The sequence below is a fragment of the Vombatus ursinus genome, unplaced genomic scaffold, assembly GCF_900497805.2.
Source record: "Vombatus ursinus unplaced genomic scaffold, bare-nosed wombat genome assembly UNPS02011369.1, whole genome shotgun sequence".
Classification (NCBI taxonomy): Eukaryota; Metazoa; Chordata; class Mammalia; order Diprotodontia; family Vombatidae; genus Vombatus; species Vombatus ursinus.
The window spans coordinates 4,468,522-4,481,422 of record NW_020951147.1 but is presented as its reverse complement, the minus strand read 5'-3'; the positions used below and the strand labels follow the sequence as shown (position 1 = coordinate 4,481,422).

General features: G+C 52.7%; 1 protein-coding gene across 1 annotated transcript; it reads left to right on the top strand.

Moving 5' to 3' along the window:
• Positions 1 to 835: 835 nt before the first annotated feature.
• Positions 836 to 12,601, top strand: PELI3 (pellino E3 ubiquitin protein ligase family member 3). Its single transcript, XM_027856298.1, has 6 exons — positions 836 to 990; positions 2,298 to 2,427; positions 2,758 to 2,859; positions 4,806 to 5,000; positions 6,444 to 6,632; positions 11,564 to 12,601. The coding sequence occupies exons 1-6, from the start codon at positions 836 to 838 to the stop codon at positions 12,131 to 12,133; spliced, it is 1,341 nt and encodes a 446-aa protein (XP_027712099.1). The 3' UTR covers positions 12,134 to 12,601.
• The last annotated feature ends 300 nt before the right edge of the window (positions 12,602 to 12,901 follow it).

Below are 12,901 nucleotides of genomic sequence, written 5' to 3'. Positions count from 1 at the left end.
CGCGCGCGCGTCCCCTGCGTGGCTGTGTTTCCCAAACAGGTTCCCTGCAGGAGGGCGAGTCTGCTGCAGCCTCAGCTCAGGGCGCACCGGGAGGGTCAGAGGAGGAGAGATGAGGGTGAGAGCAGCCCCCGCAGCATCCCCGAACACACTGGGACACGCACACGCAGATGGGCACATGGGCAGATGGGCAGATGATGGGCAGATGGGCAGATGGGCAGATGGGCAGATGGGCAGATGGGCAGGGGGACCACCACTGGCCCAGGGAAAGCCTAGCCTGCTGAGCAGAAATCCGGAGGGCGGGAGGGACCCTGGAGGGGAGGCAGAGATAAATGGGGAGGTGCGGAGAGACCCGAGGAGAGACCCGAGGAGCGCCGCAAGGCCAGGGGCAGAGACTGCCCGAAGTGCTGTGCCTAAGAGGGCCGTGGGGGGAGCCAGGCACCCCGAGGGCCGATGGGGCTGGGGGCTTCTTACTCCCTGGTGTCCAGAAAGGGGGAAAGCTTCTTCTAAGGGGGAGGGGTCTTGTCCAGGAGGCAGCCCAGATCCTCTCCTGAAGAGGTGACTGTCGCCAGCCAGGCTGGCCCCACGTCTCTGAAGCCCCATAGCTTCGCCACTCCTGTCCAGGCATCCCCTTCCCTCTATTCCCCCCTCCCCCATTACCATGGTAACTAGGCAGCTGGGGGAGGCAAAGGCGGCAGTGTTGCCATGGTGATGGGGGAGGTGAAAGGTCCCCCATTCAGAAGGGGGGGAGGCCAGGGGACTGGGGCCCAGATTGTGTCCAACTGTCTGGGGGAGGCTGGGTGGAGGGGGGAGTCTGAGCAGCTTTCTCTCTGGTAGGATGGTGTTGGAAGGCAGCACTGACGTGGGGACCCCAGGATCCCTGGGCCTCCGGCAGACCAGCACCAAAACCCCCCGAATCCTTCCTGCTCCTCCTTCGGACAGTTTGCTGCTGGGCAAGGAGCCTGTCAAATATGGGGAGCTCATCGTGCTGGGGTGAGGGCCTGGAGTTAGAGGCCTGGGTGGGGGTGGAAGATGAGGGAGGGTGCCCAGAAAGACCCCAGGGAGCTCTGTGGAGAACAGGAATGAAGGGCTAGAGCCAAGCAAGGAGCTAATGTTAGAAAACATTCAAAGCAGAAAGGGAACTCAGTTCATCCCACTCACTTTACAGAGGGGTAAACTGAGGCCCAAAGAGAGGGAGTGATGTGCCCAAGGTCGTGCACTCCTCAAGCGGCAGAGCAAAGACCACAACCCATGTCTCCTGGCTCCCAGGCCAGTGTTCCTTCCTCTCCCCTGTGCTGCTGCCTCTTGGTTGGTCTTTGGAACCTCCTGGCCCCTTTTCTGGGCTCTGGGAGCCATTCCTGGTCGTCTCCCCCAATTCAGTGCCATGCAATGGCTCACAGTCCTGTTCTGTACAGAGTCTTGTGCTGGGCATTGGGAGAAAGAGGAAGTTGAGACAGGCACAGACCCTGCCCTCTTGGAGCTTCTACTCTAGGAGGGGTGTTAGGCACAAACTCAGAGAACTAGGAGACAGGACATGGTGTGATCAGAGAGGTATTTAGTTTGAGGGAAGTCCATACTGATAGGGGTGATCAGGGCAGGCTCCCTGAAGGAGGAAGTGTTGGAATTGGGCTTTGAAGGAGGGATTAAGAGCTCTGAGGTCTTCCCTATGAAGAGCAGGGCATGGGTGAAAGGCAAGGAGGGGACAGAGCAGAGTAGTTTGGAGAGCATAGAACGACTTAGGATGAAATAATGCTTGAGGAGGATGATGGGTCAGACAGACAGAATGGGAAGTCGAATTTGAACTTCAATCAGTAGGCAGCAGGGAGCCACTGAAGACTTTTGAGCAGAGGAGATCTATGGGTAAGGAAGATCCTTCTGGTAGTGGTCTGAAGAATGCATTGAAAGCAAGGTCAGAGGGGAGGATGGCCAGGAGACTCTCACAGGTGTCTAGGCGGGTAGCAGTGCAAGCCTGAGCAGAGGCAGAGGGAATAAAGTGGGGGGCACTTGTGAAGGCTTTCATGGAGGTGAGACTGAGGACCTGGGACAGCTGGTTGGGGATGAAGGAGAGAGAAAGGGAAGAGGCAACCATGATGTCCAGCTTCAGAAGAGGAAGAGCAACGGATGGTGGTACCCTCGACAGGAGGATAGAGGAGAAGACAAGCTGAGGAGTTCACAAAGCTTTTCCTTGTTTCTGCCTCTCAGCAGCTCAGTGTGTTATTTTGGGGTCTTCCTAGAAGGTGAGGTGAACCAGCAGTGTGTTGGACTAGAACAGTGCTCACCGTGCCTTTTTCTCCCCACAGCTACAATGGGTCCCTGGCCAGCGGAGACAAGGGTCGCCGCCGCAGCCGCCTGGCACTGAGCCGGAGACCCCAGGCCAACGGGGTGAAGCCTGATGTTGTCCACCATATTTCTACCCCCCTCGTGTCCAAAGTAAGGGACAGCCCAGCCTAGACATCTCTCCTTCTCTCCTGTTCCGTTCTTCCTTAGTGATCTTCTCTCCTTATAGATCCTACCATCTTCCTAGAGAGGCTGGCAAGAATGGGGCTGGGGGGGCAGCTAGGTGGCGCAGTGGATAGAGCACCGGCCCTGAAGTCAGGAGGACCTGAGTTCAAATCCGACCTCTGACCAAACACTTGACACGTACTAGCTGTGTGACCCTGGGCAAGTCACTTAACCCCAATTGCCTAAAAAAAACAAAAAACAAAAAAAAAAGAATGACGCTGGGGGCTGGGTGGGTGACTGTCCTTTACTCCCCCCCAGGCACTGAGTAACCGGGGCCAGCACAGTATCTCCTACACACTGTCTCGGAGCCACTCGGTCATTGTGGAATACACCCACGACAATGACACAGACATGTTCCAGGTATGGCTCTCCCCCTTCCTCAATCCTTCCTTCCTTCCTTCCTTTCATCCCTCTGTCCCTTCTTCCCTCCCTTCCCCCCCTCCCTTCCTTCCTTTCCTCCTTCCCTTTCTTTCTTCCTTCCTTTTCTTCCTTCTTTCCCTTCCTACCTCGTTCCCTCCCCTTTTCCTCCCTCCCTCCCTCGCTTCCTTTTCCCTCCCTCCCTTCCTCCCTCCCTCCCTCCCACCTTTCCTTCCTTCCTTCTTTCCTTCCACACTTAATAAGTGGCCTATAGTTTAGCGAAGACCCAATCCTTGCTTTCCCAAAGCTGACAGTTTAGTTGAGTAAAGAACGGAAGGTCTAGGTCTGGGATGATGAAAGCAGGTTAGGAGGACCAAAGAAGGACTCAGGAGTGGTGAGCATGTCTGAAACGACAAGTGTTTATCCAGGGTTGATGCTACTCAGTCTAGTGCTAAGCATTATGGGGGAGAGAAGAGAATTCAATTCGGTTCATATTTAGTGCCTACTCCATGCTAGGCACTGGGTAGGGATTGTGAAAGACAAAGTCCCTGCCCTCACAGGGTTTATACTCTAATAGGGAGGTAAGTTGTATGCACAGATGACTGATAGAAGGCAGTAGGTACAGAATCCTGAGGTGGGTTGCTTTGGCAGTAAATAGCTGGGACTGTGGAGAAAGGAGAGTGTGCGTCTAGCTGGGGAAATCAGGGAGGACTTCCTGGAGGAGGTGTCATTAGAGCCAGGTCTTGAAAGATGGGAAGGGCTTCGATAGGTGGCTAAGTGGTAGCTTAGATAAGAGCTCTGTACTCTGTATCAAGAAGACCTGAATTAAAATCCTGCCTCAGACACTTACTAGCCGTGTGACCCTGGGCAAGTCGCTTAAGCTCAGCTTCCTCATTTATAAAATGGGATTATAATAGCACCTACCTCCCAGGGTTGTTGTGAGGATCAAATAAAATAACACAAGTAAAGTACTTTGCAAATGTTAGATTATAGATAAAGGAAGCTAAAAGAGAGAGTCTTCCTGTAGTAAGCATCACGTCCTTTCTCTGGTCCTCAGTTTCTCTATCTGTCATATGGGGATAATGACCCTCTCGCTTCCTGCCTCCTGGGGTTGGCGGGAGGAAAGCACTGCATAAATCTTGCCTCACTGGAGAAAGAGGAGCCATTCTAGACAGTTCAGTGGAAAGGAAAGGAGATCGGGAGCCAGAGGACCTGGGTCTAAAATCCTGGCTTTGTCACAAAAGAGAAAACAGATGATTTCTATTAAATTAAAAAGCTTTTGCACAAATAAAATCAATGCAGCTAGTACAAGAAAGGAAGCAGTTGACTGGGGAAAAGTCTTTTAATCAAATATCTCTGGGAAGGGTTTGATACAACTAAGCAACAGACACAAATGGATAAGACCAAGAGCTATTCCTCAATAGCTGAGTAATCAAAGGAAATGAGCAAAGAGCTCTCGAATCCAGGGGCTACTTCTCCCTCCCTGTGTGACCTTGAGTGAGAAGCTTCAACTCCCTGGGCCTATTTCCTCATGGGTAAAACGAGGGGTTTGAACTAGGTGACTTCTGAGGTTTTTCCCGGCCCTAAAACTCTGACCCTTCCATACTGGCCCTGCTGTAAGTTGCCAGTGCCTTGGGTCTCACCCAGCCTCTGTGGATGACCTGAACCCTGCCATGCCCTGGGGGAGAAAGTGCTGGATGGCTCCTGGTAGAAAGTGGGAGGTCCCAAGGAAAAGTGAAAACAGTGCTGGTTGGACCTGGCCTTCTGCCTGTCCTCTGGGCCCTGGGCCCTGTGGGGAGGAAAGGCTTTATGAGCCTTCACATCCCATAGAAGTGGACATTAGGTCAATGCTTCTGGTCTGTGAGCATCCTCAAATAGTCACCGTCGTTCTCTATCCCCCCCCACCTGCTTGTCGGGTGGGCGGGGTTGGGGGGAGTGGGCACTCACAGATCGGCCGCTCTACGGAGAACATGATCGACTTCGTGGTCACTGACACAGCCCCGGGGGGCGTGGCCGGGGAGGGCCCGGCTGCCCAGAGCACCATCTCCCGGTATGCTTGCCGGGTCATCTGTGAGCGCTGGCCCCCCTACACAGCGCGGATCTATGCCGCTGGCTTCGACGCTTCGAGCAACATCTTCCTTGGAGTGAGTGAGTCCCACAGGGATGGACTTGGGGCTGGAGTGGGGGTGACACAGAGGGGAGGGGGATGGGTACACCCTGGATGGCCTTGGAGGAAAATGGCACCCACAGAGCACATGGGTGCAGGACATACAAATAGATGGTGAAGGTCAGGTTTGGAGGTGGGTACCCTGGGATCCAGACAGGACCGCTCGATCCCCCCTTGGGATCAATAAACTCCAGCAGCTTCCTGTTACCTTTAGGGCCAAATACAAGCTCCTTCTTGGCATCCAATGCCCATTATATCCTGCTTTAATCTTCCTTTCTAGCCCTTCTACAGGTGACTCCCCTATACCCCCTCTAAGGTCCATCCAAACCGGCCTTACTGACGCACACCCACAGCAGTCCATTTCTGACCTCCCTGTCCCTCGTGCTCAGAGAGCCCCCCTCCTCACCTCTGCCTCGTAGAGGCCCCACACCTCTTACACGAATCCTCCCCACCTCCCAGAGGTGGGGCCTTCCTGAGGTGGGGCCTCCCTGAAAGAATGTAAGCTCCATGTGGGCAGGGACTGTTTTATTTATCACCCACAGAGCCTAGTACTGTGCCTGGCATGTAGCAGGTGCTTAATAAATGTTTGTCGAATGATCATTCAGCATACAGTGGCCTTCTCCTGTGCAGAACACAGGGCTAGATTTTGAGGGAAAGTGTGCAGATACAAATGTGAAGTTTAGATAAGACATCCCAGTCTGTGTGGAGCATGTCACTGAGGAGGGGGTGAAATGCAAGTAGATATGTGATTATAATACACAGCATTTCATGAAAACTGTATACTTTATGAGTAGGAAGGGGAAGGTTGTTACTGACAAAACAGGGACTGGTCCTCCTTATGGAGAAGGCTGGAGAACCACAGGAGTTCAGCAGTACAGTTAGACATTTATTACACACCTACTGTATATAAGGCACTCATTAGGGGCCAGGAAGGCCAGACCAGACCTGCCCTCAAGTCGCTTACTCTGTGCTAGAACATGTACACAAGTCAGGAAATACATGACGGCGAATGATACGGACAACAGAGAGACCCAGATCTGAGGAGGGGAGAGGACTTAGGGGTGCCTGAGCTGAGCCTCTAAGGAAAAGATTCTGAAAGGTGACCAGGAAAGTCTGCCCATCGATAAACACGTATGAACTGCTGACTACGTGCCGGGCACTGTGCTAAGTGCTGAGGATACAAAGAGTGGCAAAAGTCAGTGCCCTGCCCTCCAGGAGCTTACAGTCTAATGGGAGAAGGGGGTCCGTTCCGAGCCTGAATTCATAGAGTGGAAGATGGAGGAGTGAGTGCAGAGGACAAACAGCCAGGTCCCACTGAACCGGGCCAGAGAGGGGAGGGAGAACATTGCAGACACAGGGACAAAGGCCGCTGCCTGGAGGTGGGAGATCAGAGGGTGTGACTGCTTCTCCCTGGTACCAGGAGCGGGCAGCCAAGTGGCGGACTCCCGATGGGCTGATGGACGGCCTGACCACCAATGGTGTCCTGGTGATGCACCCGGCCGGCGGCTTCTCCGAGGGCTCCTTGCCTGGTGTCTGGAGGGAAATCTCTGTCTGCGGAAATGTGTACACCCTGCGCGACAGCCGCTCCGCCCAGCAGCGGGGGAAGCTGGTAGGGGTCCTGCAGCCGGGGGCGGGAGGCTTGTCACCTGGGCCCTTGCGTTCTTTCCTGGGCACTGGGCCTGCCCTGGTGACTGCTGGGATGGTTGTCCTCTGACCCTTCCATCCTGTCCAGAATCTAGGTCTTATGTCCTCCCCATTCCAAGGCCCAGTGCAGGTGGGAGACGGCTCCATGGGGGTTGGGGGAGGGGAGTGAGGAGGCAATCCTCATGGAAATCTCTCCCCTAAGTCTGAAGCCCAGGCTGAGAGCCCAGGTAACTCTGGAAAGTGCTAAATACCCTACAGCACTATTTTACAGAGGGGAAGAGAATGTCAGAACTGGGAGGGACCTTTGAACGTGGAATACGAGACCTATAGCGAACTTAGAACATACGATGCCAGAGGTAGGAGAGGGACCTTAGAACTCAGAATGTCAGAGCTTGGGGTGGGGGGGGGGGGCCTTAGGACAGAGGATGTCAAAGCTGGGAGGGGTCTTAGAGGTCACCTATAGACGTCCCCATAAGAACACAGGATCATAGATTTAGTGCTGGACGGGGCTTCAGAGGACATCTACTCCAACCCCTTCATTTTACAGATGAGGAAACTGAGGCCCAGGGAGATGAAGTGACTTGCCCACAGTCACACAGGGAATAAGCTTCAGGGGTGGGATCTGAACCCAGTTCCATCGACTCCATGTCCTAGCAGGAGGAGTCTTTCCACTCTACTTTGCCAAAAGGGTGAGGTTTCGATAGCGCGTGAAGGAGAACTGTGCTGTGTCCTGTGTGAGGGTTGGTGTGGCGGCCTGGGCTCAGAAACAAGAACACCCGGGTTCTAATCCTGCCTTTGACCTTTATTGGCTCTGTGACCCTGAGAAAGTCACTCACCTCCCTAAGCCTCAGTTTCCTCCCTTGTAAAATGTGGCTGCTAATGGCAGTGCCTACCTCAGCAGGTTGTTGTGAGGTTCAGATGAGATAATGGGGGCAGAGGGCTGTAGGACTGTGAAATAAATAGCATCAGGGTTTTCGTCACCATTACTCCTTCTTGAAGAAGATGAATGTAGGGGCAGTTAGGTGGTGCAGTGGATAGAGCACCGGCTGTGGAGTCAGGAGGACCTGAGTTCAAATCCAGCCTCAGACACATAACACTCACTAGCTGTGTGACCCTGGGCAAGTCATTTAACCCCATTGCCTAGCTAAAAAAAAAGGAATATCAATGTGCAGCCTGAGCAGATGGGCTTAGGAGGGGGCCAGACCTACAAGGAGTCAGGGGATACAGGCCTGGTCGTTTCCTGAGCTTTAGAGTGGGAAGATACTTTGAGAGACAGTCTCAGCCAATCCCTTCATCTTACAAATGGAGAAACCGAGGCCTGGAGAGGGGAAGGGACTTGTCCAAGGCTGCAGAATCGTGGAGTAGGGAGGGACTTGAGTGGAAGCATAAAAGGAATCCCTCTAGAACATGCACCACATGGGGTCCCATCCAGCCTCTGCTCGAGGACCTCTAGAGGAGGTCAGATGAGGTCAGAGCACAGGGGGACCGTCTCCACATTATTCTTGGGAGCTCCGACCCCTCTCAATGCAGCCCAGCTGCCCTCTCACCACTGACGCGTATGGAGTCTACAATCCACTAAAAAGCCTCAAATCTGTTTTTTGACAAACTTCTGATGTTTAACTGACGCCCCATCCCTGTGAAGCTGATTTTTGAACCCAGATGTAAGACATTACATTTACCCCTATTGAATTTCTTTTTTAAAAAAATGTTTTTATTGAAATTAGCCCATTATCCCTCCCCTTCTCCGTCACAGAGAGCCATCCCATGGCACAAATGTTAGCACGGATGGTTGCTACATTGACCAGGTCCAGAGTGTAAGCCCTGTGGACCTCCCTCCTCCATGAAGGGGCAGGCTAGGGGTGCCTTTTCATCTCCCTGCATCTGAGTCCTGCTTATCTTTATAATTTTACTTTTGATTTTTGGTGTCCTTGTTCTTTCTATTTACACCGTCATGGTCACTGTGCAGATTTTTTTCTTGGTTCTGCATCAGTTCAGATAGCTCTGCCCAGGCTTCTTTATATTCATCACACACATCATTTCTGCCAGCATAGTAATATTCTTTTATATTCACATATTCATATATTTGTGTAGACGTTCCCCAATTGATGGATTTCTACTTTGTTTCCAATTCTTAGCAATCACAAAAAGTTCTACTAAAATATATATTGGAGTATATGAGGGCTTTCTTCTTATTGATGGTTTCCTGGGGGTATAAACCCAGTAAAGAGTCTCTGGTTCAATGGGCAGGGGCATTTTAGTTACTTTATTTGTATAATTCCAAACTGCTTTCCAGAATGGTTGTACCATTTCATAGGTCCACCAACAATGTATTAGTGTGCCTCTTTTTCCACAACCTCTCCAACATTGAATGTTTTGGTCATTTTTGGTCATTTTTGCCAGTTGGCAGGGTGTGAGATGAAGCCTCCACCCATAGGGGCATTCATTGGTGGGACCCCCTCCCACCTTCACAGTAAGGCCTCTTCCTTCCTTTTCCTTCATCTTTCAATCTTTCCCCCTCCTCCTCACCCACTCCCCTATAGGCTCTTCTCTTTCTGAGACCACAGAGGTCCCCTTCCCCTCACTGCCAGCCTTTGGTTTGACCTGGTGCATTGTTCCCCTCCCCCCTTTATGTACTCTCCCATGTTGTAATGTAGTCCCACAGAAGCAGCATTCTCCCTCCACCCCTTCACTGATGCCTCTATAAGATTTCTGTCCTCGTCTCTGTCCCCTTGTGGCCCTTTAGGAAGAAGCCTCCTCCTGGTCTCCCTGTTGTCACTGTTGCTGCGGCTGGCCTTGCCCACTGCATTCTATTCACTCTTCCTGCATTTCTGTTGTTTGGAGTGTTTGAGATACAAACCCTCTCTTCAGTTCTGGCTTTCTTTATACAAATGTTTCAAACTCTTCTTTATTATTGATTGCCCATCTTTGGTCCTGTATGGTTCAGCTTGGATTTGCAGGACAGGTCACCCTGGGCTGCATCCTGAGCTCCTGCTTTTCAGAACATTTTATTCCAGTCTCTCCTCCTTTTCTGGTGGCTGCAGAATAGTCCTGCTTTATTCAAATGCCCTTTCCTTTATATTTGAAGGTCTTTCTCCTGATGGCTTGCAGAACTCGTTGTTTCTGAATTGAATTGTTAAATTTAACCACTATGTGTCTTGAAGTTTACAGCCTCTTTTTTTTTTTTTCCTGGTGGCAATCTGTGAATTCTTTCATTTGGAACTTCATTTTCTACGTTCAGAATTTCTTGTTACTTTTCTTCTACTATTTCCTTCATTATGGTATTAAGGGTTTTGTCCTGTCATGCTCTTCTGGGAGACTTAGAATCCTTAGGCTGTCTCTGCACACCCCATCTTCAAGGTCTGCAGGTTTTGTTTGCATTTTTTCTTTTAATGTTCTTGTTTTTTTCTTCTCTTCTTCGAGATTGTCTTTTTCTCTGTTTGTGTTCCCAGTCTGCTGTTCTCTCTTGTTTCTTTGGTGAGGTTTGCCATTACAGATTCCGGTTTTTCTGTTCTGTTCACTGTTTCTGCTGCACAGGCCATAAGTTCTGCTCTCATAATTCTCATTTCTCTTTTAAACCATTTAGGAACAGCGTGTTGTGGTTCCAGCTTCCACGAGTCCTCTGTCTTATCAAGAGTTTGATCATTTTCCTTATTCTGCAGTATTTATTCACAGACGCCCAAACTCATTTATCCGGAGGCCATGGTTCCTTCTGTTGTTACTGCTTTTCCTGTTGATTCATCTGTTTATGTTCAAGGTCTTTGAGTTTTCTTCTTCTTGAAATCTTTGATACTTTCCGTATTTTTCCCCCTCAGTTTTCTCCATCACTCACTTCTGACTCTCTCCCCTCTGATTGTGGTTTTCTTAGGGGCTGGATCTCAAAGCGTTTCAGCCTCCTTCTATAAGCTGGGCAGTTCCCAGTTCACCAACATAGGTCCCTGCCCCAGCTGAGTTTGGGGTGATCAGAACTAGCCCCAGCGGGATACTGTGCTCTCCCCTCAGGCCTCGTGGGGGTGCATCCCCAGCACATGACATCCTGTCCTGGTGACCTGTCCCACCCTCTCTGTTCCTCAGTTCTCTGGCCCAGTACTGGCAGATCAGAGCTTTTCAGCAGGGCAGAACTTTGCTCCTGATGGGCTATGGACAAGCTGGCTGTTGTGGCCCAATGAACTTCCACAGCCCAGAGCTGGGGTCTCTAGCAGAGGAACAGGGTGCAGGGGTCGATGTTGATGCAAACCTCTGTTGTGTCCTCAGGTATCTAGCCTTACTGACGGTAGGTGGGAGGTGGCGGGGGAGTGGAGTGAGCTCAGTGTCAGCATCAATTCCTGGGGTGTTGAATTTTGTTTTGGTTTTTGGTGTTTTGGGGGGTTTTTTGGTTGTTTTTTACCTTCTTTTGGATTCTGGGTGCCCTAGACCATGAAGAAAGTTGATGTTGCTTTATCTTGGGTGCATAATTTCTGTTTTGGAGAGGTTTGAGGATCGGAGAAAATGTCTACCATCTTGTTGTAATGTGACCCAGCAGTCACTCTTATTGAATTTCATTGATGCTCAAACCTAGATTTCTGGACCAGTCTAGGTAAGAATTTAATAGACCAAGAGAAGACAGGAGAATATTCCAGGCATAGGCAGCAGTGTGGGCAAAGGCACGGAGGTTGTAGAATAGAGGGTCTATCCATGAAATGGGTAGAAAGGGATGATGTGAGATTAGATGGGAAATACAGCAAATAGTGACTCGAAGCAGCCCGGGGTTTAGGAGTCAGGTGACCAAGCTTCCAGGGCTTACTCCGCTTTGTCCTTCCTCCAAGCCCAGGGCTCTTACCATTGCATGGCACTGTCTCCAATGCTCTCAGCTGCCTCCTGGAGCTCCTCCCTCTCTAACTCTGTCACTGCCCTCCCCAGGTGGAGAATGAGTCCAACGTGCTTCGGGATGGCTCTCTTATCGATCTGTGCGGGGCCACCCTTTTGTGGCGCACTCCAGCCGGCCTCCTTCGGGCACCCACCCTGAAGCAGCTGGAGGCCCAGAGGCAGGAGGCTAACGCGGCCCGGCCCCAGTGCCCCGTGGGGCTCAGCACCCTGGCTTTCCCCAGCCCGGCCCGAGGCCGAGACGTCCCCGACAAGCAGCAGCCATGGGTGTACGTGCGCTGCGGCCACGTCCACGGCTACCACAGTTGGGGCTGCCGGCGGGAGCGGGGTCCGCAGGAGCGTGAGTGCCCCCTGTGCCGCCTGGTGGGGCCCTACGTGCCGTTGTGGCTGGGCCAAGAGGCAGGGCTGTGCCTGGACCCTGGGCCCCCGAGCCATGCCTTTGCACCCTGTGGCCACGTCTGCTCCGAGAAAACAGCCCGCTACTGGGCCCAGACACCGCTGCCCCATGGCACCCACGCCTTCCACGCTGCCTGTCCCTTCTGTGGGGCCTGGCTCACGGGGGAGAATGGCTGTGTCCGCCTTATCTTCCAGGGCCCGCTGGACTAGGGCAGGAGTGGGAGTCTCCTGGCTCCAGACTGAGGTCCCCCAGCTCTGGGACCTGGGTCTCTTACCTCCTGCTGTATCAGATTGGAGAGATGGGACAGCCCTCTGGGACTGAAAGTGCCCCCAGCCCTGGTGGCACTGACTCATGGTGTCTGTGAGATGGCGTGGTTCCCCCCCAGGACGTCTGCCTGGATGCTCGCTCAGACTGAGGGGGGTCTGGGTGGGGGGAGGGGCGCAGATCCTCTTCCCAGATCTGCATCGGCCTCCAGTGACGGCTCCTCTGGATTGGCCAAGGGGTGGTCTCTGTGGCTCTCCCCCATTCACCATCAGATGGACAAAGTCCCTGGCGCCGGGATTTCCCCTCTTGCTTCATTGGACTCAACGTCTAGGCTGGTCCCGGGGACGCCTCCGCCCCGCACGTCCCCCATCATGCCGTGTAACACTGTGCCCTGGCGGAAGGGAAGGAGGGAGTCTGGGAGGGTGGCATTCCCTCTCCCCTGCCCTGCCGTGCTGCTCGCCCCCTGGCAGAAGAGCCGTCCCAGGCCTGAGCCCTTTGCCGTGTCCAGCTGCTCAGATCTTCCTGCTTCTATGCCCCGGGTCTCTTTATAAACCTCACTGCTCAGCTGCCCTTCTCTGGTGTCCTGTGCTGGCTCTGGTCATGGGGGGGAGGGAGGGGCCCAGAGAATGAAGCCAATGAACCCCTCCTTGACCCCCAGGAGGAATGCAAGAGCTGTGGGAGAGGAAAGACGCATGGGAAAAGCCCAGCTGGAT

Excerpts from the sequence above, each read along its gene's own strand:
- PELI3 (XM_027856298.1), top strand. The coding sequence starts at position 836 with ATGGTGTTGGAAGGCAGCACTGACGTGGGGACCCCAGGATCCCTGGGC. Across the intron at positions 991-2,297 it reads GGGGAGCTCATCGTGCTGGG|CTACAATGGGTCCCTGGCCA; the intron begins GTGAGGGCCTGG and ends TTCTCCCCACAG. Across the intron at positions 5,001-6,443 it reads CGAGCAACATCTTCCTTGGA|GAGCGGGCAGCCAAGTGGCG; the intron begins GTGAGTGAGTCC and ends CCCTGGTACCAG.